The 27,999-nt window shown below is 42.7% G+C and overlaps 1 protein-coding gene across 2 annotated transcripts; it reads left to right on the top strand.

The window, feature by feature from the left end:
- The first annotated feature begins 70 nt into the window (after positions 1-70).
- Positions 71-27,798, top strand: CCL28 (C-C motif chemokine ligand 28). Of its 2 annotated transcripts, XM_059417084.1 has the most exons (4): positions 418-499; positions 10,384-10,516; positions 23,950-24,076; positions 27,077-27,798. In XM_059417084.1, exons 2-4 carry the CDS (start codon positions 10,456-10,458, stop codon positions 27,267-27,269), a joined length of 381 nt encoding a protein of 126 aa, XP_059273067.1. In that variant the 5' UTR covers positions 418-499; positions 10,384-10,455; the 3' UTR covers positions 27,270-27,798. The 2 variants fall into 2 exon arrangements, with proteins under 2 accessions (XP_059273066.1, XP_059273067.1); XM_059417083.1 differs by lacking the exon at positions 10,384-10,516 and having other exon boundaries at positions 71-499.
- The last annotated feature ends 201 nt before the right edge of the window (positions 27,799-27,999 follow it).

Below are 27,999 nucleotides of genomic sequence, written 5' to 3'. Positions count from 1 at the left end.
GATAGAGGTGTCCATCAGAATCACCTATGGAGCTTCCAAAGAACTCAAATGATGCCCCCCCCCCCACCTCCAATACTGATTTATAGGTTTGGGGAGGAATTCAAGTAGATCACTATTTTTTAATGGTTCCCATGTGATTCTGATGCACACCCCCAACTCACAATGGCCTCACCCACTGCCAGATCACCGCTGACATTGCCGGACCCCCAGGAGTCTGACCAGGATGACCTCACCAGACCAGACAGGTCGGGTCTTAAGAACGAACCTGGTCTCAAGGAAAGAAACATGAGAAGTAGGTACCCCAGCACCTCCGGAGGCGGGGCTTCCTGGCTTCCTTTTCCTCCACATGTTCTGCTCCCAAGGCCACCTCCAGCCCCATTTCCTGATCCTCTAGCCTCACCCGCAGCGCAGCCCGGGCTGGGGAGTCAGGCAGGAATGCAGCAGACAGGACTCGCTCTCATGGTCTTGGCCGCCTGTGTGGCCCTTCCCAACTCAGAAGGTGAGTGGGGGTGCTGTCTCTCGAAGCCTCCAGGGGAAAGAGGGGGTACTGCTTCCCAAGATGGAGCTGGAAGGAGTGAGGGGCTGGTGGCAATGTGCGGCACGAAGTTCGATCTTCTCTGGCAGGAATTTCCAATTACCTACAAGAGAGTGGCATAGGTTTAAGTTCTCGACCTTCAAGAAGGAAGAAACCTCATTTGAACGGGAATGGTAGTAATTTGCCACATGAAGGATGAGATTCTTCCTCACAGCGACTCTGAGCTGTGTTTCCTTTTCTGACAACAGTGTCTTAGAAAATCCCCAGGTAGAGGTTGGAGGAAAGCCCCTATTATTCATCTGTCTCCCCCCTCACCCTAGCCTGCTACACTGGATACAAGTGTGCATGTTCTGACAGGAAAGACAGACTTGACCTTTCTCAGTTAGGGGTTTGGTGAGCAGCAAAGTCAGCCCAGTGGATGCTGAAAACCAAAACTTCAATCTGACATTGAAAAAGGGATACAGAAGAGGGGTACCTGGGTGACTCAGTTGGTTAAGCCTCTGACTCTTGATTTCAGCTCAGGTCACGGTCTTTTGGGGTCTTGGGGTCATGGGATTGAGCCCTGCTTGAGGTTCTGTGCTCGGCCGGGAGTTTGCTTCTCTTCTTCTCCCTCTGCACACACCCTGCTCCCCCCCCTCCCCCACCGGTTTCTCTCTTTCTGGGGTGGTTGATTAAGCTGGTTGGTTAAGTTGGTTAAGCATCTTCCTTCGGCTCAGGTCATGATTCCAGGGTCCTGGGATCGAGACCCACGTTGGGCTCCCTGCTCAGCAAGGAGCCTGCTGCTCCCTCTCCTTCCTGTTTCTGCTCTCTCATGCTATCTCTGTCTCTCTCTCTCTCTCTCTCCAATAAATAAATAAATAAAATCTTAAAAAAAAAAGTGGGTCTTTAACAACAACAAAAAAGGATAAAGGAGAAAGGAGATTGAACCATACAAATTATATCAAAGGGAACTTAAATTGTGAATTGCTAACTTACATATGGAGATTATAACTGCATTTGGACCAGAAGCAATGTTTTCTACTGTACTTAGGAAAACCTAAACATAAGAAAGTATTATTTCACTAATTTGACTCTTATCCCCTTTATTCTGAATAGATTCTCTAAATCTAGAACAGAGGTGAAATGTAAGTTTTGTTTGGTATGCTTTGGAAAACATTAAACCAACATTTAAAAACAGAGATTTCAAAAAATAAAAACAGAGATTTCATATACACATTCTCATACAGACACACAAATTGGATTTTAAAACTTCTCTTGAAAAATCACAGCTGGCAACAATGGTTCCAAGTCCCCTGGCAAGAACTGGCTGGGGCAGACCAGTCTGTCCTTCTCTGAAGTTGGCTCTCATCCTCTTAACTGCCTGGTTCCTACAGGCCTTTGTTCAGAGGCCCCAGTACAGGACCCCTGTGTACTGGGTTATATGACTGAGTACAGAAAAAAATCTGTGTGATCTCTTCTTCATTTATTTTTTTTTAAGATTTTATTTATTTATTTGATAGAATGAGAGAGAGAGATCACAAGCAGGCAGAGAGGGGGGGGGGAAGCGGGTTCCCCGCTGAGCAGAGAGCGGGATGCGGGGTTTGATCCCAAAACCCTGAGATCATGACTTGAGCAGAAGGCACAGGCTTAACCCACTGAGCCACCCAGGCACCCCTCTTCTTCCTTTCTATGAATCTGTCATATCAAGACAAAGACACAGTGTGTCATTTTATATGTTTCTGTAAATTTTTTTCAGAAAAATGCACCATGGAAATTTTAGGATTCACTTTCACTGTCTCTCAAAGGCTTACCTGATAAGGCCTTATTCTTAGTTGGCAATGCAAATCTTTTTCTTTTTTTTTTTCCCCACATAAAACTTTGAAGTAAAAGTGTATATTTCTTCCGTCAGCTTCCTGTTTCCAACTGTCCCCTCAGCAAGAGCAGCACCCCCCCCCCCCCCCACCACAGGAGAGGAGGACAGGCAGAGGGGCAGGGGTAGTAAGGGACCCCCCTGTTGGACACAGGACCAAGCTTTTTGTGGATGGAGTCCTGACAGAGAGGGTGGGACCACAAAACACAGAGATGTTTGAAAAAGGCAGAGTTGTTGAGGGTAAGAAAGAAAGAGAAAGGGAGGAGACCCCAAGGAGACCCCGGTGATCTTCTGGATTATTCCGAGGACTTTCTTCCAAAGGCAGTTTGGGCCACTGGAAAAATCACGTTGTCTGCGAAGCACCAACCCTCTGCCATTTAAAAATGAGCCATCCCTGAGAGCAGCTGTGGAACGGAGAGTGGCAACCAATGAAGGGCTTTCCATAAAAGACATCCACTGAGTACCTCCATGTCCCACGTATCCTGGGGGAGGGTCCAAGGGCTTCTGGCCTGGGAGGGGGACGGCAAGAGAGGAAGGGGAGGTGGGGACGGGGGAGAACTGAGTAGGGCAGGGAAGGGGGAGCAGACAGCTTTGGCAACTGTCACAGGCTGTGGCTGGGGATCAGGAAGTGACCTGTGCCAGTCTGAGACTTGGAGAAATACATTTTGTTCTTACAGGGAATCAACCGTTCCATTATCTTAATGTTGCCTGTAAATGACCATTTCATTGTTATGGCTCAGTAATTGGCATTCCCTGAGTGTTATGCATAAATCAGGAAGCAGTTGACTTGCTTGAAATTAAAAGGCTTGGATTCCACCCAAAGGTAGGAGGGCAAGCCCTCTAGCTGCTGACGTGGTTGCTGGCTCCCAGAACTCAATACTGAGTCCATAAAAATGTCTATCATCCACCCTCAGTGGCCCTGAGCCAGATTCTTTGAAGCCGCAATCTAGGGCTTTGTGGGTCTGGAGTTTTGACTGTACATTGAGACTAAGGCTCCGCTTGTGTCCAGCAGACTCAAGGTGGCGGATTTTTCTTCAGAACCCAAATTGACCTCTTCTTTCTGACAGCCTGTTTTCTCAGAGTAGAATGGCCCTTCCTTATGCGGATACTTGCTAGGGACTTGCTGCTGGCATCCTTTTTTTAAAGTTTAATTTATTTATTCGAGAGAGAGAGAGAGAGAATGAGCAGTGGGGAGGAGCAGAGAGAGAGGGAGAAGCAGACTCCCCGCTGAGCAGGGAGTCCCAACTAGGGCTCTCTCCCAGGACTCAGTGATCATGACCTCAGCCAAAGCCCAGAATCAGCAACTCAACTGATTGAGCTACCCAGGAACCCAAAAATAAAACCCCCAGGGTGTTTTTAAATGTCCTTTCTATGTCATAATGAATGACATAATAGCAATCTTCTCCAATCAGAGTCGTATACAGGCCCCTTTAAAGGAAAACATTCTTTTTTACTCTCAGTGATGACCTTTAAATTATTTTACCATGTTACTTGATATATAAACATGAAACCAGATATAAACCCCCAAATAAATTTAAAATTTAAATAAAAACACAACTACAAAGCCAAGAATATTTTGATATAATAATAATAATTTAAATTAATAGTTAATGTTTGGTCAAAACTAACATCATCATTCCAAACATGAATATAACACTGATTCTTAAGATGCAAATTTTGAGTTTTATGTGCATATATTACCACGTTCAGAACGAGAAGTGTTTCTTTCCCTGCTACACACCCAGAGGCCCCCTCCTATGAAACCCAGTTTGAGAAATATTGGCCAGACTGGAAGAGTCACTTTGGAATCCAAAAGGCCAGGTCAAAATTCCAAATACATGGACTTGAGAAATTGCTTAATTGCTCTGAGCCCGTTTTCTTAGTAGTAAAACAGGAACAATAATGTCTCTCTTACCTAGTTATTCTCATCATTAAATGAGATTACATAAGGAAAGTATTTGGCATAGAGGAGGTGCTGAATAAAAGTCAGTTTTCAGGATGCTCAGTTAGTTGAGCCTCTGCCTTTGGCTCAGGTCATAATCCTGGGGTCCTGGGATCCTGGGATGGAGCCCAACATGAGCCTCCCTGCTCAGGGTGGGGTTTGCTTCTCCCTCTCCCTCTGCAGCTCCCCCTGCTGTGCATGCTCTCTTTGTCAAATAAATGAATAAATGAAATCTCTTTTAAAAAAAAGTAATAGTTTCCTTCCCTTTCCTCTCACCATATTTTATCACCAACTTTTTAAATTAAAATTATGACAAGTCACACAAATCAAAGAATTTAATTCCTAAAATTATAAAAGTAACACATACTTGGTATAAACTTTTAAAATAGAAAATATAGCATCAAAAATATGAAAGTATCCTTCCCCATTCCTTTCATCCCTCTCCTCTATCCAGAGGTAATAACCCCTCTGGGTTTTGTGTATCCTTCCAGAACTCTCTCTGTGCATTTACAAATATGCATACAGATTTTTAGAAACATAAAAAGAACAACTATTTACATAGTACCTACTATTTTTTTTTTCATTTAATTTTTAAAAAGATTTTTATTTATTCATTTGAGAGGGAGAGAGAGAGAGTACAAGCAGGGAGAGCAGCAGAGAGGGAGAAGCAAGACCCCCCACCCCCACCCCAACAAGGAGCCCAATGCCAGGATCTATCCCAGAGTCCTGGGAACATGACCTGAGCAGAAGGGAGATGCTTAAATAACTGAGCCACCCAGGCACCCCTTCATTTAATTAATCATAGATAAGAGTATAACTATTTAACACATAGCCATTTCCTAAAAATTTGGATCACTCATCTTAAAAACAACATACAAAGTTCTGGGAATAGTTTGAAATATTGAAGTTCCATTTATTCATTCATTATCAGCGAGAGTCTTATTAAGAGACAGAAACCTGACAAAAATTTGAACAGGGAAAAATTAATGTACCAAAGGATGAACTATACCAAGAGATGGGCTAGAAGGAGGCACACAGAGCTCTAAAGAGTACGGGGATGGATAGGGCTGATATTGGGAGGGCCCAAGTGGAGTTTTGGAGGAAGAGATCCGGTCCTCCCCCTACCCCGCCCAGCTGAGATAGTTCTTCGCAAGGAAATGTCCCACTGGAGACATTGTGCCACCAGACCGCCTGTGTGGGTGCGGCTAGCTGTCTTAAGCTACCAGCCCGCACCCCCCCCCTCAACCCCAACCAGAGGAGCCGCAGCCCATGGGGTGGGGCCGGCGTGAGCCCACCCAGGAGGAGCACCTGCAGCCTGGAAGGAGAACCCCTGCTTCCAGCAATGCCGTTCCGGGGTCCTCCATGACGGAGTTTAATGTCAGGCCAGCTGGTGAAGGTAAAACATTTAAAGGGCTCACGTTAATTGCACAGAATTGGCAATTAAGGATGAATTTGAAGCTGAGGGGAAATGGACAATGGGCACATTTCACAAAGGCTTAATATTGACACTGGATACCCACTATGGAGCGGGCAATGCAGTTTTGTTTCTAATTATTATTATTATTTTAAAGATTTTATTTGCTTATTTGACAGAGAGAGAGAGAGAGAGAGAGAGAGAGCGAGCACACAAGCAGGGGGAGCAGCAGACAGAGGGAAAGGGAGAAGCAGGCTCCCTGATGAGCAAGGAGCCCAATGCGGGTTAGATCCTAGGACCTTGAGATCATGACCCGAGCTGAAGGCAGACGCTTCACTGACTGAGCCACCCAGGTGCCCCTTGTTTCTAATTATTGAGTGTTTAACATTTGTCACTTTGTTCTAAACACTTAAGTATATAAACCCATGCAACGCTCTTAACACTCCTGTGAGGTCGGTGCTATCACCCCCCCGCCCCCATAGGACAGATGGAGAAACTGACAGAGAACTAAGTAATTCATCCAACATGAGCTAGTAAGTGAATCTGGTTGTTTGTCTCCATACACTTAACTACTGTGCAGTAATGACTTTTAGCATGTCGCTCTGGCTCAAAATTATCCCCATCCCCTTCAGGACTATCTCCCAATCACTCCAAGTATCCATGCTGTGAGAAGTACTAATGACCAAATGGCTTCATATTTAGGTAAAGGAAAAAGCCTCATTCTCTCTCCGCTACCCAAACATTACCCCATCATTCCAAAAAGGATCTGGGAGGATATTATTCAGGCATAGCAATTTCATGCATCAATGCTTGGTGAGTCCTTCCTGCTTCCTTGATGTTAGCAGTGGACACCTTCCTTTGTAGGCATCTACAGTGTGATGTAGCTCCATAATGGGTGAAGTCCACTAGAATAGGGAAATGTATCCTTAACCAAACACATTCAAGACTTTGTTTATTTACATATTGGCCTTCTTAAATGGCACTCACAAATTTGAGATACTGACAGCTGGCAAGTGAATCTTTCTTATTGTTTTGTTCTTTACCCTGGGAATCCTTTCTCCAGTAATAGCATAAACCTTTGCTTTGTTTCTATTTTACTGTGTTCTTTATACCAGTGTTTTTCAAACTGCATTTCTAATAAGCTCTAGAGTGATGTCATTGCTACAGCTCTGGGAATCACACTTTGAGAGGCCAGAGACTATATAATACATCTAAGTAAGAGAGGAAGCTGGTTCCTCATTCTATAATAACAGGATCCTTTCCTTGAAACCCAGAATCTAATTTTTATATCACAAATTTGATGTGTAGTATTTTAGCATTCCTCTTAACAGATATTGAGCAGGAAATTTTTAAAGCCTTCTTACAAAATTGGATCACAGGCAGAACCAAATCATGGACAGACATATTTGGGAAATGGCCCACCCAACTCTCTGACAATACTGGAAATATTACAGTGACAAAACCCAAATCCAACAGACTCAATAACACTTTAATTAATGAGATAAACAGTCATACTTTTTAAATTAACATATAATGTATTATTTGCTTCAGGGGTACAGGTCTGCGAATCATCAGTCTTACACAATTCACAGCATTCACCATAGCACATACCCTCCCTAATTTCCATTCCCCAGACAACCTATCCCTCTCCCCCCAACCCCAGCAACCCTCAGTTTGTTTCCTGAGATTAAGAGTCTCTTGTGGTTTGTCTCCCTCCCCAGTCTCATCTTGTTTCATGTTTTCCCTTGCTTCCCCCACGACCCCCTCACCCTGCCTCTCAAATTCCTTCTATCAGAGAGATCATATAATAATGGTCTTTCTCAAACAGTAATACTTTAAATGAGATACTAATATCTTTAAATTATCAAATGTAATGGACCAATGATTTATCATATTTAGTTGATCCCTAATCCCTGAGTGACAGTGAAGGGATAATGTTTCTGAAAAGCATGTGTAATTTAAGGACATTTGGGACATAAGACCTTGATCAAATACAGATAATCTTATCTCCTTAAAAAAGGAACATTATTTTAATAGTATTAAAAGGCTTAAAACAAGATACAATGAAATTGGGGCGCCTGGGTGGCTCAGTGGGTTAAGGTCTCTGCTTTCGGCTCGAGTCATAATCCCGGGGTCCTGGGATCGAGCCCCGCATTGGGCTCTCTGCTCAGCGGGGAGCCTGCTTCCACCTCTCTCTATCTGTCTGCCTCTCTGCCTAGTTGTGATCTCTGCCTGTCAAATAAATAAATAAAATCTTTTTTTAAAAGATACAATGAAATTAAGACAGAAGAGCTTAGTTCCCCTTAGGAGACATTTATTTAGCATGAATACCAGGTACTGTGCTAGGTGGTGTGGTACAAATATATACTGTGGGTGCTCACAGTCTAAAGACACAGTCATAAACTCTTAATTTTATACATGGCAATGACAGGAAAGCACAGGATGTTGTGGGTCCAGAGATTCACATAAGAAAACAACAAGACTAGGAAAAAGGAGATAACTGATGACATCTTGAACTTGGTCATTGGTTAACAGGGATGGAAAGGGGGAAGACAAATCTGAGAAATGTTAGAGTAAAACGTACAGGAGTTTGACTGGCTGTGGGGAGTACAGAAGGAGGATGGAATGACACATGGGTTTCTGGGTAGCTGTCAATGACCATTACATGAGATGAGAAAAGGAAAGGAACAGATTTTTCAGTGGTAAGAAATAATGCCTTCAGTTAAGTTTGGGGAGCCTGTGGAATATTTCAAGTGTATGTTCAACGGCAATTGAATATATGTCAGGATTATTGGGGTAGAGGCTAGAGTAGACAAAGATATGTTCAAGTTACTGACACAGGTGGTAATTCAAAGTATGAGAAGATGTGAGTGGAAAGAAGAGTGGAAGGTCAAGGTGGAACTTTGAGGAGCGCTAACTATTGAGGAGAGGACAAAAGAGGAGGAGTTCAAGAGCAGAGAATGTCATTTCTCAGTATTAAGAATATTAGGAGAGATTAGTGTCAACCAGGGATATGGAAAATTCCCAGGAAGGAATGGGTTCCAATGTTACACGCAACCAGGAGGACCGGAAAGATAATATTAGACAAACATCTGCCATTGGAAGCATCCTGAGGGCAGATACTTTGACTACTTTTTGTGTATTTAGTGCCTAGAACAATGAGAGACACAAGGTAGGCACTCCACAAATGCTTATGGAATTTTATTGACCTCGCAATCACTTTCGTTAGTAAAATGATAAATTGACTCAAATGATTCAGACTCAAAAATGTTTGTGAGATGGTGTTGCTATTTTTCCAAGGGAGTTCTTCCTTGACATAATCCAGGCTAAATTTTCAGTAAAAAATAAAATAAAATAAAGGAAATGTAGAAAACATATCAGTCCAATGAAGGAAATGGGGAAAATGATAAAAAGAAAACACAAAATAAGGTGAATAAGTAAATTTAACCACAAGGTTAGTGTCACAACATTAATATCAGAAAAGCATAATTTAGGCAAAAACTTGCAACAGGACTAAAGGAATGTTACAGGAGGATAAAAAAGTATTAGTTCACCAAGAAGGTACATATAAGACTGTCATGCAAGTGCAGGGTCCAGTTTCGTTTTTATTTAAAATTGTAGTAAGGTTGATCCCTGAACATCCCAGGGTTAGGGGCCCCCACGTCACCACACCCTAGTGGAAAATCCCCACCTCACTCGACTCCCCAAAACTTTACTAGGAGTCTACCATTGAATGAAAGCTTTACCAATAACATACACAGCTGATACATATTTTGCATGTTATGTGTATTATATACTATGTTCTTAAAGTAAGATAAAGAAAATATTAAAACGAGGAAAATACATGTAGGGCACTGTATTTATCAAAAAGAAATCCCTTACAAGTGGACCCACACAGTCTAAACCCATGTTGTTCAAGGGTCCACTGTATTTTATTCATCAAAGACATTTTTTTTTAGTTGTTTTTTTTTTTTAAGATTTTATTTGACAGACAGAGATCACAAGTAGGCAGAGAGGCAGGCAGGGGTGGGTGGCGGGAAGCAGGCTCCCTGCTGAGCAGAGCCCAATGCGAGGCTTGATCCGGGACGGTGGGATTATGACCAGAGGGGAAGGCAGAGGCTTTAACTCACTGAGCCACCCAGGCGCCCCTCATCAAATACTTTTTTTGTATAAACTTTTATTTTTAAAAAAATTGTCTAAAAATATTATTTAATCTCAATTACTGAGTTTTGGGGGCACTCATTTATAGTTTGCGCCTGGTGCACCTGGGTGGCTCGTTGGTCATCTGCCTTGGGTTCAGGTCAGGATCCTGGGGTCCTGGGGTCCCGCCAATGCTCTCCTGCTCAGCGGGGAGTCGGCTTCTCCCCTCTTTCCTCCAGCCCGCTCAAGCTCTCTCTCAGGTGCGCTCTCTTAAATAAATCTTAAAAAAAAAAAACAAAAAAAAACAAACAAAACAAAAAAAAACTGCCCCCGAGGCTAGTGCCTCACTCCGATCCCGGCTGTGTGCCTCAGAAAATATAACCCCAAGTGATAAACTGCAAAATCGTAACCAAAAAATCTGACATAATCTCGACAATAGTGTTAGATTTTTAATATACTCGCATCGGACACTGATCAATCAAAAAACTAAATTCTCCCCGCAGCTCTATGACGGGCAGGCGGCAGGAAGCCAGGCCGTGTTCAGCCCTGGGGGACCGGTCCGCGCTGTCCCTAGGATGCCCGGGCAGAGGCTGGACTCGGGAGCGGCCTGGGGAAGCCCCACGCCACGCAGAGCAGGTGCGTGCACTTCCTCCTGGCCTTCCCGGAAGTGGCAAGCGCCGCGGGCGACCGGGGCCCCTCCCCTGGGCGTATTCCTCAGTCCGCTTGGGCCGTCTCTTCGTCAACGTCCTCTCCGTGCGCCGCGCGCCACTCACGGGCTAACAGAAAAGCCGCGGGACTTCGCCAGGCGGGGGGCAGGCCCGTTGCGCACGCGCAGAGGCCGGAAGAGCGGCGGGACGTGGCCCTAGTGTATCAAGGGAAACGCCGCCCGCTTCCCGTTGCAGGCCCGCTTCCCTGGGCTCCGGCTTGGGCTCCGGTTCCAGCACCAAGTTTCCCGCTCCCAGCCTCTCCTCCTTCACGGCCGCCATGACCGCAGACACGGGAGCGCGACAGCAGTAAAGCGCCGCGACGTCGTGCTTTTGTCTTTTCCCCACCTTTGGTTTGGTTTAGTTTCCTGATTTTTCTTTGGCAGGTTCTTGGGTAGAACGTTTATATTTTATGCTTGTGTTTTAAATAAATGAACTTAAGCTAAGTTTATATCCCACCCTTTGTAATAAGTAGTACTTCCACTTTTTAAATTAAATATTGGGTGATTTTTTTTCTTTAACCTATGAATCGAAGTTTTTAGTTTGAAAACAAATTACATTTGTAAGTTTATAAATAGTTTGTATATTATCTGGACCCAGACTTTAAGTGGTTACTTTGCACAGGAACTTTCTCTGCAAACACTGTTAAGAATTACAAAAAAAAAAAAAAAAAAAAAAAAAAAGCAAGCCCCAACTGCAGATAATGCTATGCAACTTTGTGATGTAGGGGAGGAAAAAACCCTTTTCTTCCTTCCTTTCTAAATTCTTGACTGTGGCCCCTAAACAAGACATTAAAAGGGGGAAAGCCTACAAATCTATGTAAAGTTTTAGGTGGCATGGGAGCCTTCGTAAGGAAATGAAGATCCAAAGGAGCAGGTTGAGTCAACAATTAGAAAGTTAGACGGAGTGATAAATTGTGAAAAAGTAACAAGACGATGGGACATGGCCTAGGGCCGTTAATCATGAAAGTGACCAGGGCGATGAGGGTTAGTTTAACAGGGTTGGTTTGTACAGATTTCCCTGGGCCTCGGCTTCCCTCTGGAGTGAGGTAACACCATCTCACGACGCTGAGAGGGGTGAAGTGCCGCCCTCTGGTGATGAAAATGTCTCTTCCTCCAAGTGGGGGAGGGCGCCTTTTACTTGGGAGTTTTATCTCCTGCTTTTAGGAAATTTAGAGTGCCCTTTTTGCATTGCTGTTTAAGTTGAGTTTTTTTTTTCTCCCCCCCCCTTTTTTTTTTAGATTTTATTTATTTGTTTGACAGAGAGATCACAAGTAGGCAGAGAGGCAGGAAGAGGGGGGGGGGGGGAAGCAGGCTCCCCACTGAGCAGAGAGCCCGATGCGGGACTCGATCCCAGGACCTTGAGATCATGACCTGAGCTGAAGGCAGCGGCCTAACCCCCTGAGCCACCCAGGCGCCCTTAAGTTGAGTTTTAAACTTAAAATAAATATGCCAAAGTGGCATTTCTGGGGAGGTGGAGTTTTCTGAATGCCTTCAGTGAAAATAAATTAGAAATTGTAGACGAAATGGGCAGTTTCTTAGAAAACTAAGATACCAAGATTGACTGGAGAAGATACAGGAAAAGCACATAACTATTACGGAAATTAAATCAGAGTTGAACATGTTTCTCTCAAATAGACAGCAGGCCTAGATGATTTCAGAGATTTTAGGAAGCAGTGGAGGAACAGAATCCTCACCTTATACTGACTCTTCAAATATAGAATAACAGAGAAAGCTACCCAGTGCATTGTTGAGATAAATATAACCTTAATACCAAAACATTCAAGATTGACATCAGGGGATAAAAGTATGGACTACTCTTGTTTATGAAAATAAATGCAGAATTTTAAATAAATAGCAGATCGAACTCAGAATCATATAAAAATTAGTACATTATGACCAACTTTGTTTTATCCCAGGATGGCAAGGCAGAGAATAGATTAATCCATCATAGTAGTTTAAAATTTGTGTATTGCCTTTACTGTGGGCTAAGCACTGTTCTCGGTATCTAGAAAAGTAATGAATTAAAGGAAGAAAACCTTAGATTTCCTGACTGACTCAGTCTATAGAGCATGTGACTTTTGATCTTGGAGTTGTGAGTTCAAGTCCCATATTGGGTGTAGAGATTACCTTAAATTTTTTTTTTTTTTAAATTTTAAAAAGTAAAGGAGAAAATCCTTTCATTGCTATAAAGAAGTTGAGAAGGAAGAAATAAAAACGTCTGTTTACCAGAAAAACCAAAGAATATCAGCTCTGAACTATTATACCTAAAAAAAGTCCAGCAAAGTTGCTGGATACAAGATCAATATAAAACAATCCATAGCATTTCTACACATCAAAAATAACTAATTAGAAAAAGTAATTTTTCAAAAGACCATTAGCAATAGCACAAAACCTATAAGGTACCTAGGAATAGATCTAAGATAAGATACATGACAATATTATTTTCTTCATAAAGGTCTGAAGGACATCAAAGAAACCTTGAGTAACTGGAGAGATAATGCCACACTTACGGATGGGGAAAATATTTTTCAGTTGTTCGGTCTTCCAAAATAATAAATTCAGCACAATTCTAACCAAAATTTCAAAGATTTTTGTAGAACTTAACAAGCAGATTCTAATATAAGAATAGTAAAGGGGCGGGGCGCCTGGGTGGCTCAGCGGGTTAAAGCCTCTGCCTTCGGCCCAGGTCATGATCCTGGGGTCCTGGAATCGAGGCCCGCATCGGGCTCTCTGCTCAGTGCAGAGCCTGCTTCTCTCTCTCTCTCTGCCTGCCTCTCTGCCTACTTGTGTTCTCTGTCAAATAAATAAATAAAATCTTTAAAAAAAAGAAAAAGAATAGTAAAGGGGCAAGAACAGTCAAGACAGTTTTGAAGAACAAGTTGGGTATGGAGATTTAATTGTGTTGGGTATTAGGATTGATTAAAAAGTCATTTCAGTTGAGATAGTGGTGAATAGAGCAATGAATCCAGAGGAAGTCTAGAAACAGCCCTAAGCATATACGGGACCATGAAGACTTAAGAGGTGTCTATGGTATCCATGAGACTGGGCAGTTCCACTGAGAAAAGGAAGCTATCCGGCCAAAAGAAGATCCCTCTATTGATATAGACAAGAGAACACTATATTATTGAGTGAGCATTAGCAGATTTACAAGCCCTTTGAAAGTGACTCTGAAGTTAGGACAGAATTGCACATATATTATACAGGAAACAAGAAGCAAGAATAACATCTCTTCAGAAAAACAGAGGTTTGCAACTTTGGCAGTCCCCGTACATCCTGTGAGAGACCCTGAGCTAATTCCAGAGGGATGTTTTTACATATCTAGAGGTTCTTTGGCAGTGACCTTAGAATATAGCTGTAGTATAACAACTGGAGACTGGGTTTAATCCTTAGGGAAATTTGCCTCTGTTGCAAAGGTTAGGGTAAGGACTCAGATTTTCACAATGTCTCTAAGGAAGCATTCCTAAGAGAGAAGGGAAGGGGAAAATGGTCTCTTTGTCCTTTATAAATGGAGAAATAATTTTTATTTGCCTTTATGGTTCTGAGATTTTGGTTATCCTTATCCAGACAGTTCCTTTTCTGGCTAACACCATAAACAGCATAAACTCTGGGTATAAAAGACAAAGCTTTTTTTTTTTTTAATTTCAAAATACTAACTGAACACCAGTTATGTCCTGGACACCAAGGATATGAAGATGGATAAAGCACTGTCCTTTCAATCAAGGAATGTAGATTCAAGCAAAGGAAATAGATCTATAAACCAAAACAATGAAGACTCTATATGGAGGTAAACACTCCAAAAGGACGTATAGGGCACCTGAGGGAAGCCTGTTGAGATTTGATGATGGGATCTGATGCCAGGTCCCAGGTCCTCAACTGGTCACCCTAAGATACGTCTGCGGGGGAGATTGTCCAGGAGGCAACTTTAGTTAAGGAAGGATTCATCCTGGGTGGAACTTCAGCCTCAAGCCTCAGCATGGAACCTGAGGCCTGGTGAGTTGGGCTCTGTGGCGAGAACGGACAAACTCCGTTGCTAAAAAGCAAAGCTTTTAAAACAAAATGTTATTTTTATGACTTCTGGCTAGACAAGGATTTGCTAAATATGATACAATAGCGAACTGTAAAGAAAAACTTTAAACATAATTAAGAGATGAGCTACCAAGTGGAAAAAAACAGTTTCTAATAGAAAAAGATTGGAATCCAAGATATTTTATGAATTCTTTTAAATAAGTAGTTGAGGGGGGAACAAACTGTAAAAAACAAAAAAGCTGGTAGAATAGGATTTAGCAATTTAAAGAGTTAATTTAATAGCCATTCACTCATATAGAAATGGTAAATTTAGGCCACATTGCAATATCATTTCAATCCCCCCAGATCAGCAAAATTTTAAAGTGATATTATGAAGTGTTGCGGAGAATGTACAGAAATGGAACTTGAATCCACTGCCGGTGGGAGTGTAAATGGGTATCATCACTTTGAGAGCAGTTTGCCCATATCACATACAGAAGGTGCACATTTCCTCTCTCCAGCCTTCTGATTTTAGTATATGTGCTGCCAAAGCAAGTATTTCCTACAACCTAGCGATGCCATGCATAGGTCTGTTCTTTTAGAGCAGTGGTTCTCCAAGTATGGTCCAGAACTGGCAGAATCAGCATCACCTAGGGAGTTGTTAGATGTGCACATTTTCAGGCCTCATCCCAGATGGGGATGGAATCAGAAACCTAAAGTTGGGGAAGGATTGACGGCAATTGGGTTTATTTTATTTTTTTAAAAGATTTTATTTATTTGACAGCACATGCGTGCAAGCAGGGGAGAGCAGACTCCCCACTGAGAGGGACCCTGGGATCAAGACCTGAGCTGGAGGCAGATGTTTAACCGACTGAGCCACTCAGATGCCCCATAGCAATTGGGTTTAAAAAGTCCTCCAAATGATTCTGATGTGCATTTAATTTTGAAAACCACTGCCTTAGAGAATTTCTCATACAGTTCTGGGGGAGACATAGAAGACCAAGCAAAGCCGAGCTTAGTAGTTTTAAAAAAGTGGTCTCTGGCCTTCCAATCCCAGCCCCACCATTTCTTGTCCTGCCCTTTAATCTGGAGAAAGTTATGTAATATTTCTTCTTATTAATAACACATCTATGAGGTGGGGATAAATAGAGTACTTTCAGCATGGAGTTGCTGTGCATGAATGACTTCGCATATGGCAGTGGATGGTCCAGAGTAAGCATTCAACAAATGTAACCTCGTATCATCATAAGGGTATTTATTGCAGCCGTGCTTGTTAACAGTAACAGGAAAGTATTGAAAACATATTTCTTAAAGGTAATGATGAAGTTCCAGAACCTAAGTCAGGTTCGGTGGGATGAGGTTCGGAGCTGACGACTAAAGAAAGAATTCTTAAGACATCTTTGGTGCAAAATGGTGGTTTATTAGAGCACGGGGACAGGACCCGTGGGCAGGCAGAGATGCAGCTGCCCAGGGCCTGTGAGGAGTGGCTGGTTATATACACAGGAGTTGGGTAGGTGAGGACAAAGGGGTGTTCAGAAGGGCTATTGGGGTAAAGAAGACTATCAGGATATTGAAGGCCTGGTTACTATCAAGCCAAGGCCACTTTCCCTCTAATGAGGCACTAAACATAAAGACAATTGGGAGTCTCCTGGTGGAATGTTACATTCCTGCTATCAAACGTCCTTGTTAGAGAGATTTAGGTCTTAAAAGAAATTTAACTTTATTTACTTTTCCTTCTACCTCCGTCTCCTTCGGTTTTTTTATGGAGGAGAGGGTGACGTTAGGGCTTGAGAAACTGAGTTATGTATCTTTGGAAATTGGGCTATTGATAAGGTAACTTCTTTGTTGTAAATCTCAAGGACATTTGTAAACCAAGAGAGACTCCTGCCTTGCAGGACTATGATCTCTGCAAGTTAACCATTTGCTCTTCTTTTAGGGCAGTCAGGGGTGCCTGTGAAATGTCACACATATTACCAAGGGGAGTGGGAGAGAGGGGGTGCAAGGTGCCAGCCCCTGCTCTGTTCTCAGCCAGCCTCCTGCTCCCTCATCAGTAAGACTGAAAGCAAATGTGGAAAAGGATTAAAATTGGTAAAATTTGGATGGTGCGTATATAGGTGTTGTATCATCCTTTATACTTTCTTAGGTGTTATTTTGCAAGCAAAGGAAAATAGCAGAAGTGTTATTAGTTATCCCTGCACACTTAGATTTCTTTTTTTTTTTTAAATTTTATTTATTTGTCACAGAGGGAGATCACAAGCAGGCAGAGAGGCAGAGAGAGAGAGGGGGAAGCAGGCTCCCCGCTGAGCAGAGAGCCTGATGTGGGGCTCGATCCCAGGACCCTGAGACCATGACCTGAGCCGAAGGCAGAGGCTTAACCCACTGAGCCACCCAGGCGCCCCACACTTAGATTTCTACAGAAAATTGTTTAAGTAAATCATGATGTTAGAAATATTTCCATAGATGTTACTGAGCTTGTGTTTTTGGCAGAAGGTATAAGGTATTGTGGTCCCAACCCACTTTTTGTATCTTCCTCTTACAACTCAGACTCATAATATTCTATAATCCCCACAAAATGTGCGTAAATTCTGTCTTTTCCCACTTTTGTGCCTTTGTATCCATTCTCATCCACATTTATGGCCCTATTCAAACTCTCCATCTTCCAGGTTCCCAGCTCAAATTCCACCTCTTTGATGAAGACCTACGTGGATCCCTGCTATAATTTATCTCTTCTGCCTCTTAATGTTCCAGACACTCATTCTTTCTCATAGAACCCTTGCCACATTCTGCCTTCTGTCAGAAGTGTTTTCCTCCTACTTTGTTTTCTCACTTCTTATGTAGTGACAGTTGCAGATTGTCTTTAGTAACGGGGCAAAGATCGGGACAGTCTACAAGATATTTGAAAGATGATACAGGGGTGCATGGGTGGCTCAGTCAGTTAAACATTTGATTCTTGATTTTGGCTCAGGTCATAATCTCAAGGTGGTAAGATGGAGCCCTGCATCTGGCTCTGCACTGAGCATGGAATGGGCTTAAGATGTCCTCTCTCCCTCTCCCTCTGCTCCCACCCACCTCGCTCATGCTCCCTCTCTTTAAAAAAGGAAAAAAAAAATTCAAACATTGACTTCAGTTCACTGAATACACACAATCAGATGCTACCCATGGAGACTGTATGGTCTGGGCTTCGCTGGCCAGTGAATAGAAATTATGATGTTCTGAGTCCTGGCCTTCCCTAGTCAGTCATTATAGGTGTTTTCCCAGGATCCCCAATACAGATATTCTTGATAATTCTCAAATTGTGGGTCATAGAGAAGGGTCCTTTCCCTCTAGGAGTCTGAGGTGGTGGTCTGATCGTGATGAAGGATAGTTAGAAGGCAGATAGGCAGGGACAAGGGGCCCCCACCCTAAGAGGAAACCACTCTGAAAAGGATTTTACACTACCCTGGAAGGAGCCTTCCCCCCTTTCCCATGTGATAGAGAGATGACAAAGAGCTGATTAGATGGCACGTGTGTGGAGGGTAAATCAGATTACAACAGCCCACCAACAAGCCCGTAAGAACCCCTAAACTTAGAAACTCTGGTGGCAACCCTCTCGGGTCTCCTCTCTCTTGGGGAGCTTTGTACGATCACTCAATGAACTGCTTTGCTGCCCACCGCTCTTCATCTGGTCTACCTCTTCATTCTTCGAAGCAGCGTGACCAAGAACTGTGGGCAGTGAAGGAAAAGGAAATCCTGTAACAATACGTTCGGGAGGCTGAGTTCTCGAATAACCGGTGCCCCTACCTGCAGGTTTATGCTGCCCCTGTTGGACAGCTGCTGCTGACCCACTGCTCTCCCCCCTGGCGGTTGTCCCCTTTCCCCAGAGGAATGACCTCAGGCCAGCAGGGAAGTGTATCTGCTGTTCTTGTAAGTCACTTTTCCAGAGAGATTCCCAGGTGGGGCCAACACATTGTAGAGTGACCTTTCCAAAGCAAAGGGGCATGTCTGGGGCAGTCAGGAAAGGAGGTGGAGGGGAGTGGAACAAGCCTCACAGTAAACCCGAGACCATTGCTCATTCATGCTTCTGGACCCTGTGGTTTTATTGAGCCCACTCGGCAAGACTTCTTTCTTTCTTCTTTCTTGCAAAAATTTTCTTCCCATGTTTCCCTCAGGGAACCCCTACTCCCTGAGACAGGTCTGTGTAAAGTCCGGTTTGGGAACAAAAGCAGGTTCTTTACCATGGGATTTTTTGCTTTATGCAGCAGTGGACCAGCGTGGTGTTTTGGGAAGGCTTAGCTTTCTAATCTCTTCTCAGCTTGCTTTCCCAACCGAGTAACTGTATCAATTGAATTAAAGCTATTTAAATGTGGAAGAAAGGTCACCCTATCTCTTTTTTCAACCTTACTGTCATTTCTAAATCTCTCCTATCTGGAAATTCCAGATCATCGAGATAGAGGAAATTCCTATCCACTCTTTGAAATGGAAATATTCTGGCAGGAGGCCGAATACAAAAACCTGTAGGGGGCTGTGTTCTCCAGAAGAATCTTAACATTGCCCTGGCCTGAACTCCCCTGATAAGGGTCTTAGTTGCCTGGCCTTCTGAACATTCTTCAAAGGATTCCATCTCTCTTGGTGTTTTATATTTCCGACTGCCTCTGGAGGGCACCAGTCAGTTCTGCCAACACGCAGTAAATCTGGCCTGCCTCTTATCTTTCCATAGTTAATCCAGTGTAGTTTATGTGATCTCCAGGTGTGACCGTCCTACCTTGATAAATAAGAAATGTAATCCAGTTTAGTAAGTGCATAAAGGTCCTGGGTGCTTTTCTGGCTTAAAACTATTCCTTGAATTGATGTCACCACTCAGATAACTCAAATTCCGAACCACACGGGCTTGCCTATGATTCTTAATTCCCACAATGCTTCTGAAAGTCCATTTCATATTTTACAGCTGCTTGGGTCAAAACTAATAGCAGTGATCTGAATATTAGCTCTCTGAGGCTGGAAACTCTTCATCTCTCTACTCCCAGGGTCTAGCATAGTGATTCACTATGTACGAATTTATAAGAATATATATATAGAGAGAGAGAGCGCGCGCAAGCGCTCACTCTGTAAGAATTCACATAGTAATCCTTACATAGTAAGATGATGAGTGAATGGATGGATACAGGAATAAACCCAAAACTTGGGATATTAAAATAGTTTGATTTGGAGAAAAGGCAGCACAGCATTGCTAAAGAAGTAATTGGTCTTAGGAAATGAACGCATTAATATATGTAAGGACAACCAGTGTTCTGTTCTCTGATAGCACTTAAAAAATGGAAATACAATTCACATACCACAAAATTCACCATTTTAAAGTGTGTAATTCAGTGGTTTTTAGTATATTCAGAGATTTGTACGACCATCACTACTCTCCAGTTAGCAGTCACTCCCCAATTCCGCCTACCCCCACCCTGGCAATAACTAATCTACTTTCTGTGTGGATTTGCCCATCCTGACATTTCCTATAAATGGAATCATACAGTTATGTGGCTTTTCGAATCTGGCTTCTTTCCCCCTGTAAGCCCGTTCCACTTTGACCATCAGTCTGTTAACGTGTTTTGCTGTGTTGTGATTATTTGTTTACCTCCCTGCCTCCCACTGGACTCTAAACTATCACAAGGACAGAAACTATGCCTTGTTTATTTCAATGTTTCTTTTAATGCAGGATTCAGGACTTGGCACAACGTGGACACTCAGTACATGTTTGCTTTTCCTAGTCCAGTGAATCTGGTTGTTCAGTACTTGGGTGTTCCTCTCATTCGTCACATGCATAACAAAATGAAAAGCTCCTTACTGGGTCTAGATTGAGAGCAAAGAGGTGGATCCTTGAGGCATGACATGGCTTGCAGTGGGAAGGGTAACATTTCCCTTGTTTGGGCTCCTGCAGACTTGCATGACAGCTAAATGAAAACAGAATTGAGACTGAGCAGGACCATTAACACTCTTAATCACTTACACGCATACGTTTCAACTATATTAATTTAAATTAGCGGTTTAAGGGTTATTGAGCGGCACCTGGGTGACTCAGTTGGTTACACATCTGTTTTGGCTTAGGTCATGATCCCTGGGTCCTGGGATCAAGTCCCCCCATGAGGCTCCCTGCTCAGCAAGAGGTCTGCTTCTCTCCCTGCTTCTCCTCCCCCTGGCTTGTGCGTGTGCACGCTCTTTCTCTCTCTCTCAAAGAAATAAAATCTTAAAAAAATAAAAATAAAAATAAAAATAATCTAGGGGCACCTGGGTGACTCAGTAGTTGAATGCTGGTCTCTTGGTTTTTGGCACAGGTCATGATCTCAGGCTCTGGGAATCAAGCCAAGCGCTGAGTCGGACTCTGAGCTCAGTGCAGAATCTGATTCCCCTCTCCTTTTCCCTCTGCCCCTCTGTCTGCTTGTGTGTATGTGCTCTCTTTCTCTCTCTTTCAAATAAATAAATCTTTAAAGGAATTTAAAAAATAAAAGTTATTGAAGACACTCTTTTTTTGGTAAATGGATTTATGTAAATACAATTAATATATAGGGGGATTATATATATATTTTATTTGTGTGTGTGTGTGTGTGTGTATGGGGATTTTATATATATTTTAATTTCCCAAGAATTAAAAATACATGTATTGAGCTGATGCTAAGTTGATACTGATCTATATCTCAAGCTGAGATTCTATTCTAAATATGGCAGCATTGGGCTATTCAGGACCCATGATGGCACAGGAGAAGAAGGTAAAAGTCTTTCTTTTTGGAGGGAAAGAGCTCCAGCTAATTTTTTACAGATCCTTCTTGAGGCTCTGAGACTCGGGCATTTTCTCTGAGACTCAAGGCATTTTTCCAAGGCTCTGGAGAAGACCCGAAGTCAGCACGGAGGTTTTTGCCTCATTGTTGACAGGAATCTTGCCAGAAAATACTTGCCTGCTCTAAGACACCAGGTTCTTCTAGGAGTTTGACTCAGACCCTAAATAGACAACTGAGCATTCTTTCTCTTATACCCTGGTGTTCTGGACATGCCGTTTCTTCTCTTTGGAATGTTCCATTTCCTCTCAATCAGGTGAATTTTTACTCGTCTTTTAAAATTGAGTCCAACTTCATGTCCTCTGATGCCAACCCTGACTTCCCTACTCAAAAATATTGCATGCTTGTTGAAAATTTGCCCCCTCTCTAGAAATAGTCCTTGCTTATAAATTTGGGTGTATATATTTCCGTAATTTTTCCCTCTGTGTATCTGACACATTCTTTTTATACAAGTGGGATCATTTACATTTCTTGGAGTGAAAATTGCTTTTCTCACTTAACAGTAAATTGTGTTTCTTATAATTAAACAATAAATTATGTTTCTTAAATTCCACATTCATTTACTTTAGTGTATATATACATAAATATGTCATCCTTTTTCCCATTTGGATCTACTATTCTATTGGTAAACATTTAGGTGGGCTCTAATGTTTTGCTCTAGTGAACAGCTATGTACCTGTCTTTAAGACTTGTGGGAGCCTTTTGGAAGGACAGAATTCCAGAAGTACAGTGGAGTGGGCCAGGAGGATTGTATCCTAAACATTTAGTTCCAAATGTGTCCTCCTTAGACATACATTCAGGGCCTCAGTAGTGTGATCTCTGTCTATCTTTTGAACCATATCTTCCATCACTCACCTTCCTAACTACTCAATTCAGATGAAGTGGTTGATTTTTCTCCATGCCCTCAATGCATTTGGGCATTCCTGTCTCAGAATTCTTGACCACATACTTCCTTTAGTCTTGACAAGTTGTCTTCATTTTTCTCCACCCGTCCAAATCCTTAAAGAGTCATCCAAGTCCTTCCTTGGTAGGAAACCTAAACCTGCTCCAGGGGCCCATGTGGTTCTTCTCTTCTCAACTGGGGGGGGGGGGGCACTCACTTCTTTCATCTCTAATCAAGTCAGTCTTCAATCTACTAGCATTGTTGTCTGGAGCTATTTTTCATCTCTTCCCTGGTTTTGTGTCTTTGCCTATACTTAATGTTTTATCTTCCCCAAATACAATGTAAGTTCTGGAAGGAAGGAACATGTCCTGTCCCAGGTTTGCATTCACAAAACCGTCAGTAAGTGTCTTCCCCTTGCTTGAGTGAATTGACATTCTGTTTCTCTGGAATCTGAGAGCCAGACATGATATAATGAGCCCTGGGTGTTCTATACAACTGATGAATCAGTGACCTCTACCTCTGTAACTAATAATATACTTACTGTATGTTAATTAGTTGAATTTAAATGTAAAGTGAAAAAGGAAGAGAGGCCATTAGTTTTATTGTTGTTTTTGTTTTTAAATTCCAGTATAGTTCCACTGTGTATAATAAGTGATTCAGCACTTCCATACAACACCCAGTGCTCATCACAAGTACCCTCCTTCATCCCCATCACCTGTTAACCTGTCCCCCACCCACCTCCCCTCTGGTAACCATTGGTTTGTTCTCTATAGTCAAGAGTCTGTTTCTTGGCTTGCCTTCCTTCCTTCCTTCCTTCTTCCTTTCTGTCCCTTTCTTTTTCTTTTCTTTTCTTTCCTTCCCTTTTCTTTCTTTTCCATTTGTTTTGTTTCTTAAATTCCACATATGAGTGAAATCCTGTGGTATTTCATTCTTTTTGATAACTGAGTAATATTCCACTGTGTGTGGAATACACATCTTCTTTATCCATTCGTCTACTGATGGACACTTGGGCAGCTTCCATCGTTTGGCTATTGTAAATAATGCTGCTACAAACATAGGTGTGCATGAATCCCTTTGAATAAGTGTTTTTGTTACCCTGCAGAGTGATTACTGGATCATAAGGGAGTTCTATTTTTTACTTTTTGAGTTGTTTTCCACAGTGGCTGCCCCAGTTTTCATTCCCACCAACAGGGCAAAAGAGTTCCTTTTTCTCCACATCCTCACCAACACCTGTTTTTTCTTGTGTTGTTGATTTTAGCCATTCTGAACAGGTGTAAGGGGATATCTCATTGCGGTTTTGATTAGTATTTCCCTGATGATGAGTAATGTTGAGCATCTTTGCATGTATCTGTTGGCCACCTAGATGTCTTCGGAGAAATGTCTGTTCTTGTCTTCTGCCCATTTTTAAATTGGATTATTGGGGTTTTTAAAAAGATTTTATTTATTTGAGAGATAACATAAGCTGGGGAGGAGCAGAGGGAGAGGAACAAGCAGACTCCTAGCTGAGCAGGGAGCCCAGCTTGGGGCTCGATCCCAGGACCCCAAGATCATGACCTGAGCCAAAAGCAGTTGCTTCACCAACTGAGCCACCCAGGAGCCCCAGATTATTTGTTTCTGGAGTGTCTAGGCTCTTGTCCTATGAACTGTGAAATGTAACATTTTCCTTCTTTTCTTCTAGCCATACTTCCCATTGCCTCCAGCTGTTGCACTGAGGTTTCACATCATATCTCGCGAAGGCTTCTGGAGAGGGTGAATCTGTGTCGCATCCAGAGAGCTGATGGGGACTGTGACTTGGCCGCTGTCATGTGAGTGCTCTTCAGCCAGGAGGGCTAAACCTGGGGTTCGTTTCTTGGCCCATGAGCGGTAGGTTGGCAAGGCTTTGCCTGATATGCAACATAAAAAGAATCATTTAGACGAGGGAGAGGACAGTAAATATTCCACCATTCTTGCCTCAGGCTCCCCGGGGTGAGCACAGTCTCCCAGGACTGATGTGTCCAGAGCCCCAGCCTCGCCTCCGCGGTCCCCACTGCTGTGCTGTAATTCAGGATCAGTACTTTCAGTTATTGGACGGTGTGTGTGACTTTCCAAAACAAAACTAGGGACATTCTGAGTGAAAAAGCAAAACAGAAGGAAGGTGTCTCTGTTCTATTTTATGGCTTTACCTGTAGCTTTTTCCAGGCAAGTTTATGGGTTGCTGTCATTTTTTACTCCCGTAATTCATCAAGAATATATACAAGGTTCAAACAGAAATAGATGTCTGTATCTGTCACACGCAATCAAACCCAAATGCCCATCTTCACTCTTGATTCTGGGCTGTTGTCTTCTGGTGAACCTTTTCCAAGCTTACCTCTGGCTCGGTTATCAAACACTTTCGATTTCTGGAGCACCTGGGTGGCACAGTTGGTTGAGCATCTGCCTTTGACTCAGATTGTGATCCTGGGGGTCCTGGGACCAAGTCCCACACTGGGCTCCCTGCTCAGCAGGGAGTCTACTTCTCCCTCTGCCTCTCCCCCAGCTCATGCTCTCTCTCAAATAAACAAAACCTTTAAAGAAAAAAAACCTTTAGATTTCTGTGTTCTTCATGTCCCCATAGAAACTTTAAAATCTGAAATTCATTGGTACGTAGCAAATCTGGATTCTGACAACAATGCTGTGAGGAAAGGCATAAATTATCTCCATGTCACACAAGATAAAGCTGTGCCCAATGAGTATATAGTTAATCTGGTGACGCACAGCTAGAGAGTGGCAGAGATGGGCTGTGAACCAGGTCTTGTTCAGAGCTCCATATACTTCAGAGATCTCTCAGAAGTGATGATGGGACCCACCATAAAACGCTCTCCCCAAACTTCATTGTATCTGGCACCTTCAGATCATGGGGACAGTGTATCTGGCATCTCCCTGGTGTGCTGGTTTTAATGCCACTGGGGAGATGCTAATGAGCCCCTGGGTATCCCCTTCTTGGGGCTACAGATAAGCCCAGTGCTTATGCCTGAGTTCCCGAGTCACTGAGAAGCCTCTTTATTTATTCAGTGAGTTCAACAAATAGTTATTGATTAACGTTTCTGTACCAAGCACCGTTCTATCCTTGACTTGCGCTGGGGGATGAAGCGGTAACCTAAGGGATTCTGCCCTCCTAGAGTCTCCAGGACTGTGTTCACTGAGTCTTGCAGACCGTTCTCTGAGATCTAAGATATATTTTGTTCCCTCTCAGAGGAATCCAGCTATCACCCAACTTTGAGAAACACGGCTCCAAGACAAGATTCTTAAAATTTCAGAGGAAGAGTTTGTAAGATGTTCATTGATAGAGTTGCTTCAGGTCGGGGCTGTGAACTCTGCTTAACTGAATGTCAGTGGAGCGTTTCTCCACTGGGTGTCTGCTCAGGTTCTTGCTGGCCTTTGGGAATGATAGGAGCTTCAACTCCTTTTTGTTTCCTCCTCCTCTAAGCACTATGGCTGGGTGCTCTCCTCTAGCAGCCATTGGCAAACCAACCAGCTTCCCTTTGGGAGACTTCTCAGCGTAATACACTCAGAGAATGCATTGTCCTCCTCTCAAGAAGCCTTACTTCTTTCAAATTAACATTCCACCTGCTGGCTTTATTATGCCTAAGTTCACTGAGGTCTTCCCCAGGTTTTCCCTTCATTCCAAGAGTCCCCACATTAGCGAATGATTCCTCTTGGGTCATCTGGAAAAAATGGCAACCTACTCTGTATCCTTCTGGTTTTTTTCCCCAGTAACAGGCAGGGGCTTTGTTTTATCCGGATACCGAATGTCTGTGGAGAGCCAGCAGCATCGTGACATTTAGTAAGAGCGGGATGGCACCTGGGGGCAAATTAAAAGTCACAGTATCTTTTGTAACAAGAAATTCTTCCAGTTCCTAGAAATTGTGGGTGCTGCTTTATGGTTTTCTCACCCCAAGGTGAAAGAAAATTTAAAACATGAAAACATTTGAGAAGGGGTTTGAATCCATAGTATATTAAAATGTTACCAAACACCTAGAATATTTTAGATGACTGTTTTGGTAAAAACAAAACCAGACTGTTTTTATTTTGAACAATTTTCACTTCATGTCTATAACTAATTACAGAATTCCTACTCTGAACAAGGGCTTTTTTCAAGACAATTCCAGACTATTCCTCCTTCAAGGAGCATCACACCCCAGGACAAGGAGGTTTGAAACAAAAAGTCATACAAAAGACAGCATAAGCTAAGTCCCAGAGGAGAGGTCATGCTGAGAGCCTCAAAGGGAAAACAGGGCATTTAGCTGAGACAATCTAGGAAAACTGCGTGGAGGAGAGATGTATGAGATGGGCTGTGAGGTGTGAGTTGGGTTTGTTGGGCGAAGCTCTGGGTCAGGAAATACCATTATTTTCCCTTGGTTTCTCTCCTTTCCCTCATTCCTTCCTTCCTCCCTCCCACTTTTTTTTTTTTAAGATTTTATTTATTTATTTGACAGAGAGTGAGAGAGCACAAGCAGGGGGGCAGGCAGAGGCAGAGGGAGAGGGAGAAGCAGGCTCCACAGGGTCCCAAGCAGGGACCCTGACTTGGGGCTCAGCCCAGGACCCCGAGATCATGACCTGAGCTGAAGGCAGATGCTTAACTGACTGAGCCACCCAGGCGCCGTTCCTCCTCCTTCTCGTGCTGTGTCTGAGGAACCTCCGGCCACAGGGAAGTGAGGATTCAACCTCGTGGGCTCCGCGGCTTAAGAATTCCAGTCTCGTGTCTCTCATTGGGAATTGTGTCTGAGTCACTAAGTTTTTACTTGGCCTTTCCTTCAGTGACTTTGTTTATCTTCCCTCCATGGCAGCCTTCATGTCAGGCGCAGAAGAATCTGTGTCAGCCCGCACAGTCCTGTTATTAAGCAGTGGTTAAAAGAACAAGCAGCCAAGAAAAACGCCAAAGGCAACATCTGCCACAAGAAGAAACACGCTGGCCAGAGGAAAAGTAAAGGAGCCCATCAGGGGAAACCAGAAATCCACGGCCATAAAACTCCTTATTAAGGTGTTTGCAGATGAACCTACACAGACAGTTCCTCAACTGGACTTGGCCATGGTTGCTTGTAAATTTCTCTCGTGAAAGTTCCTTATTGGGAGTCAACAGGGCAAAACAAACTATACGTTTTAAAAGAACAATTATGCAGGATGCAAACGTAGCCAATAATATGCTCACCTGAAAATGAAATGAAAAGATAGTACTTCTCTTTATATCCTATTTTAAGAGCAGCATACAGATCTAATCTCTCCAACTTTTTCATAATGAAGGTTTGCAAACCTACAGAGAAGTTGAACGATTTTTGACAATGAACACTTATGTACCTTTCACATAGATTAATGATTGTTAACATTTTGCCACATTTATTTTCTCTCTTTGAGTGCATGTGTGTATAAAACATTTTATATATAAATACATTTTTTTGCTAAACCATTTGACAATAAGTTGCAGATGTTGTGATAATTTTTTTTATGTTACAACTCAACATTCCCCAAGAATAAAGACCTTTTGTATATAATCACACTATCGGTTTTATAAATAAACATATATATACAAAATATATATATATTTTACATTTAATTTTCCCCAACTATTTCCAGAGTATAATTTTTGTATAGTTTTTTAATCAATCAAGGTTCACATACTGCAATTAATTGTTACATTACATTAGCAACTTTTATTCTAAGAAAATCTCCTGCTTTTTTTCTTTTCTTTCTTCCCACGGCACAGACTTTTTAT

Source organism: Mustela nigripes, chromosome 12 (assembly GCF_022355385.1).
Source record: "Mustela nigripes isolate SB6536 chromosome 12, MUSNIG.SB6536, whole genome shotgun sequence".
Taxonomy (NCBI): Eukaryota; Metazoa; Chordata; class Mammalia; order Carnivora; family Mustelidae; genus Mustela; species Mustela nigripes.
The sequence above is the reverse complement of the archived record's forward strand: the minus strand, read 5'-3'. Positions and strand labels throughout refer to the sequence as shown.

Coding starts and splice junctions, on each gene's coding strand:
- CCL28 (XM_059417083.1), top strand. CDS start 163: ATGGCCTCACCCACTGCCAGATCACCGCTGACATTGCCGGACCCCCAG. Junction 500..23,949: donor GGCCCTTCCCAACTCAGAAG/GTGAGTGGGGGT, acceptor CTTTTCTTCTAG/CCATACTTCCCATTGCCTCC. Junction 24,077..27,076: donor TGTGACTTGGCCGCTGTCAT/GTGAGTGCTCTT, acceptor CCTCCATGGCAG/CCTTCATGTCAGGCGCAGAA.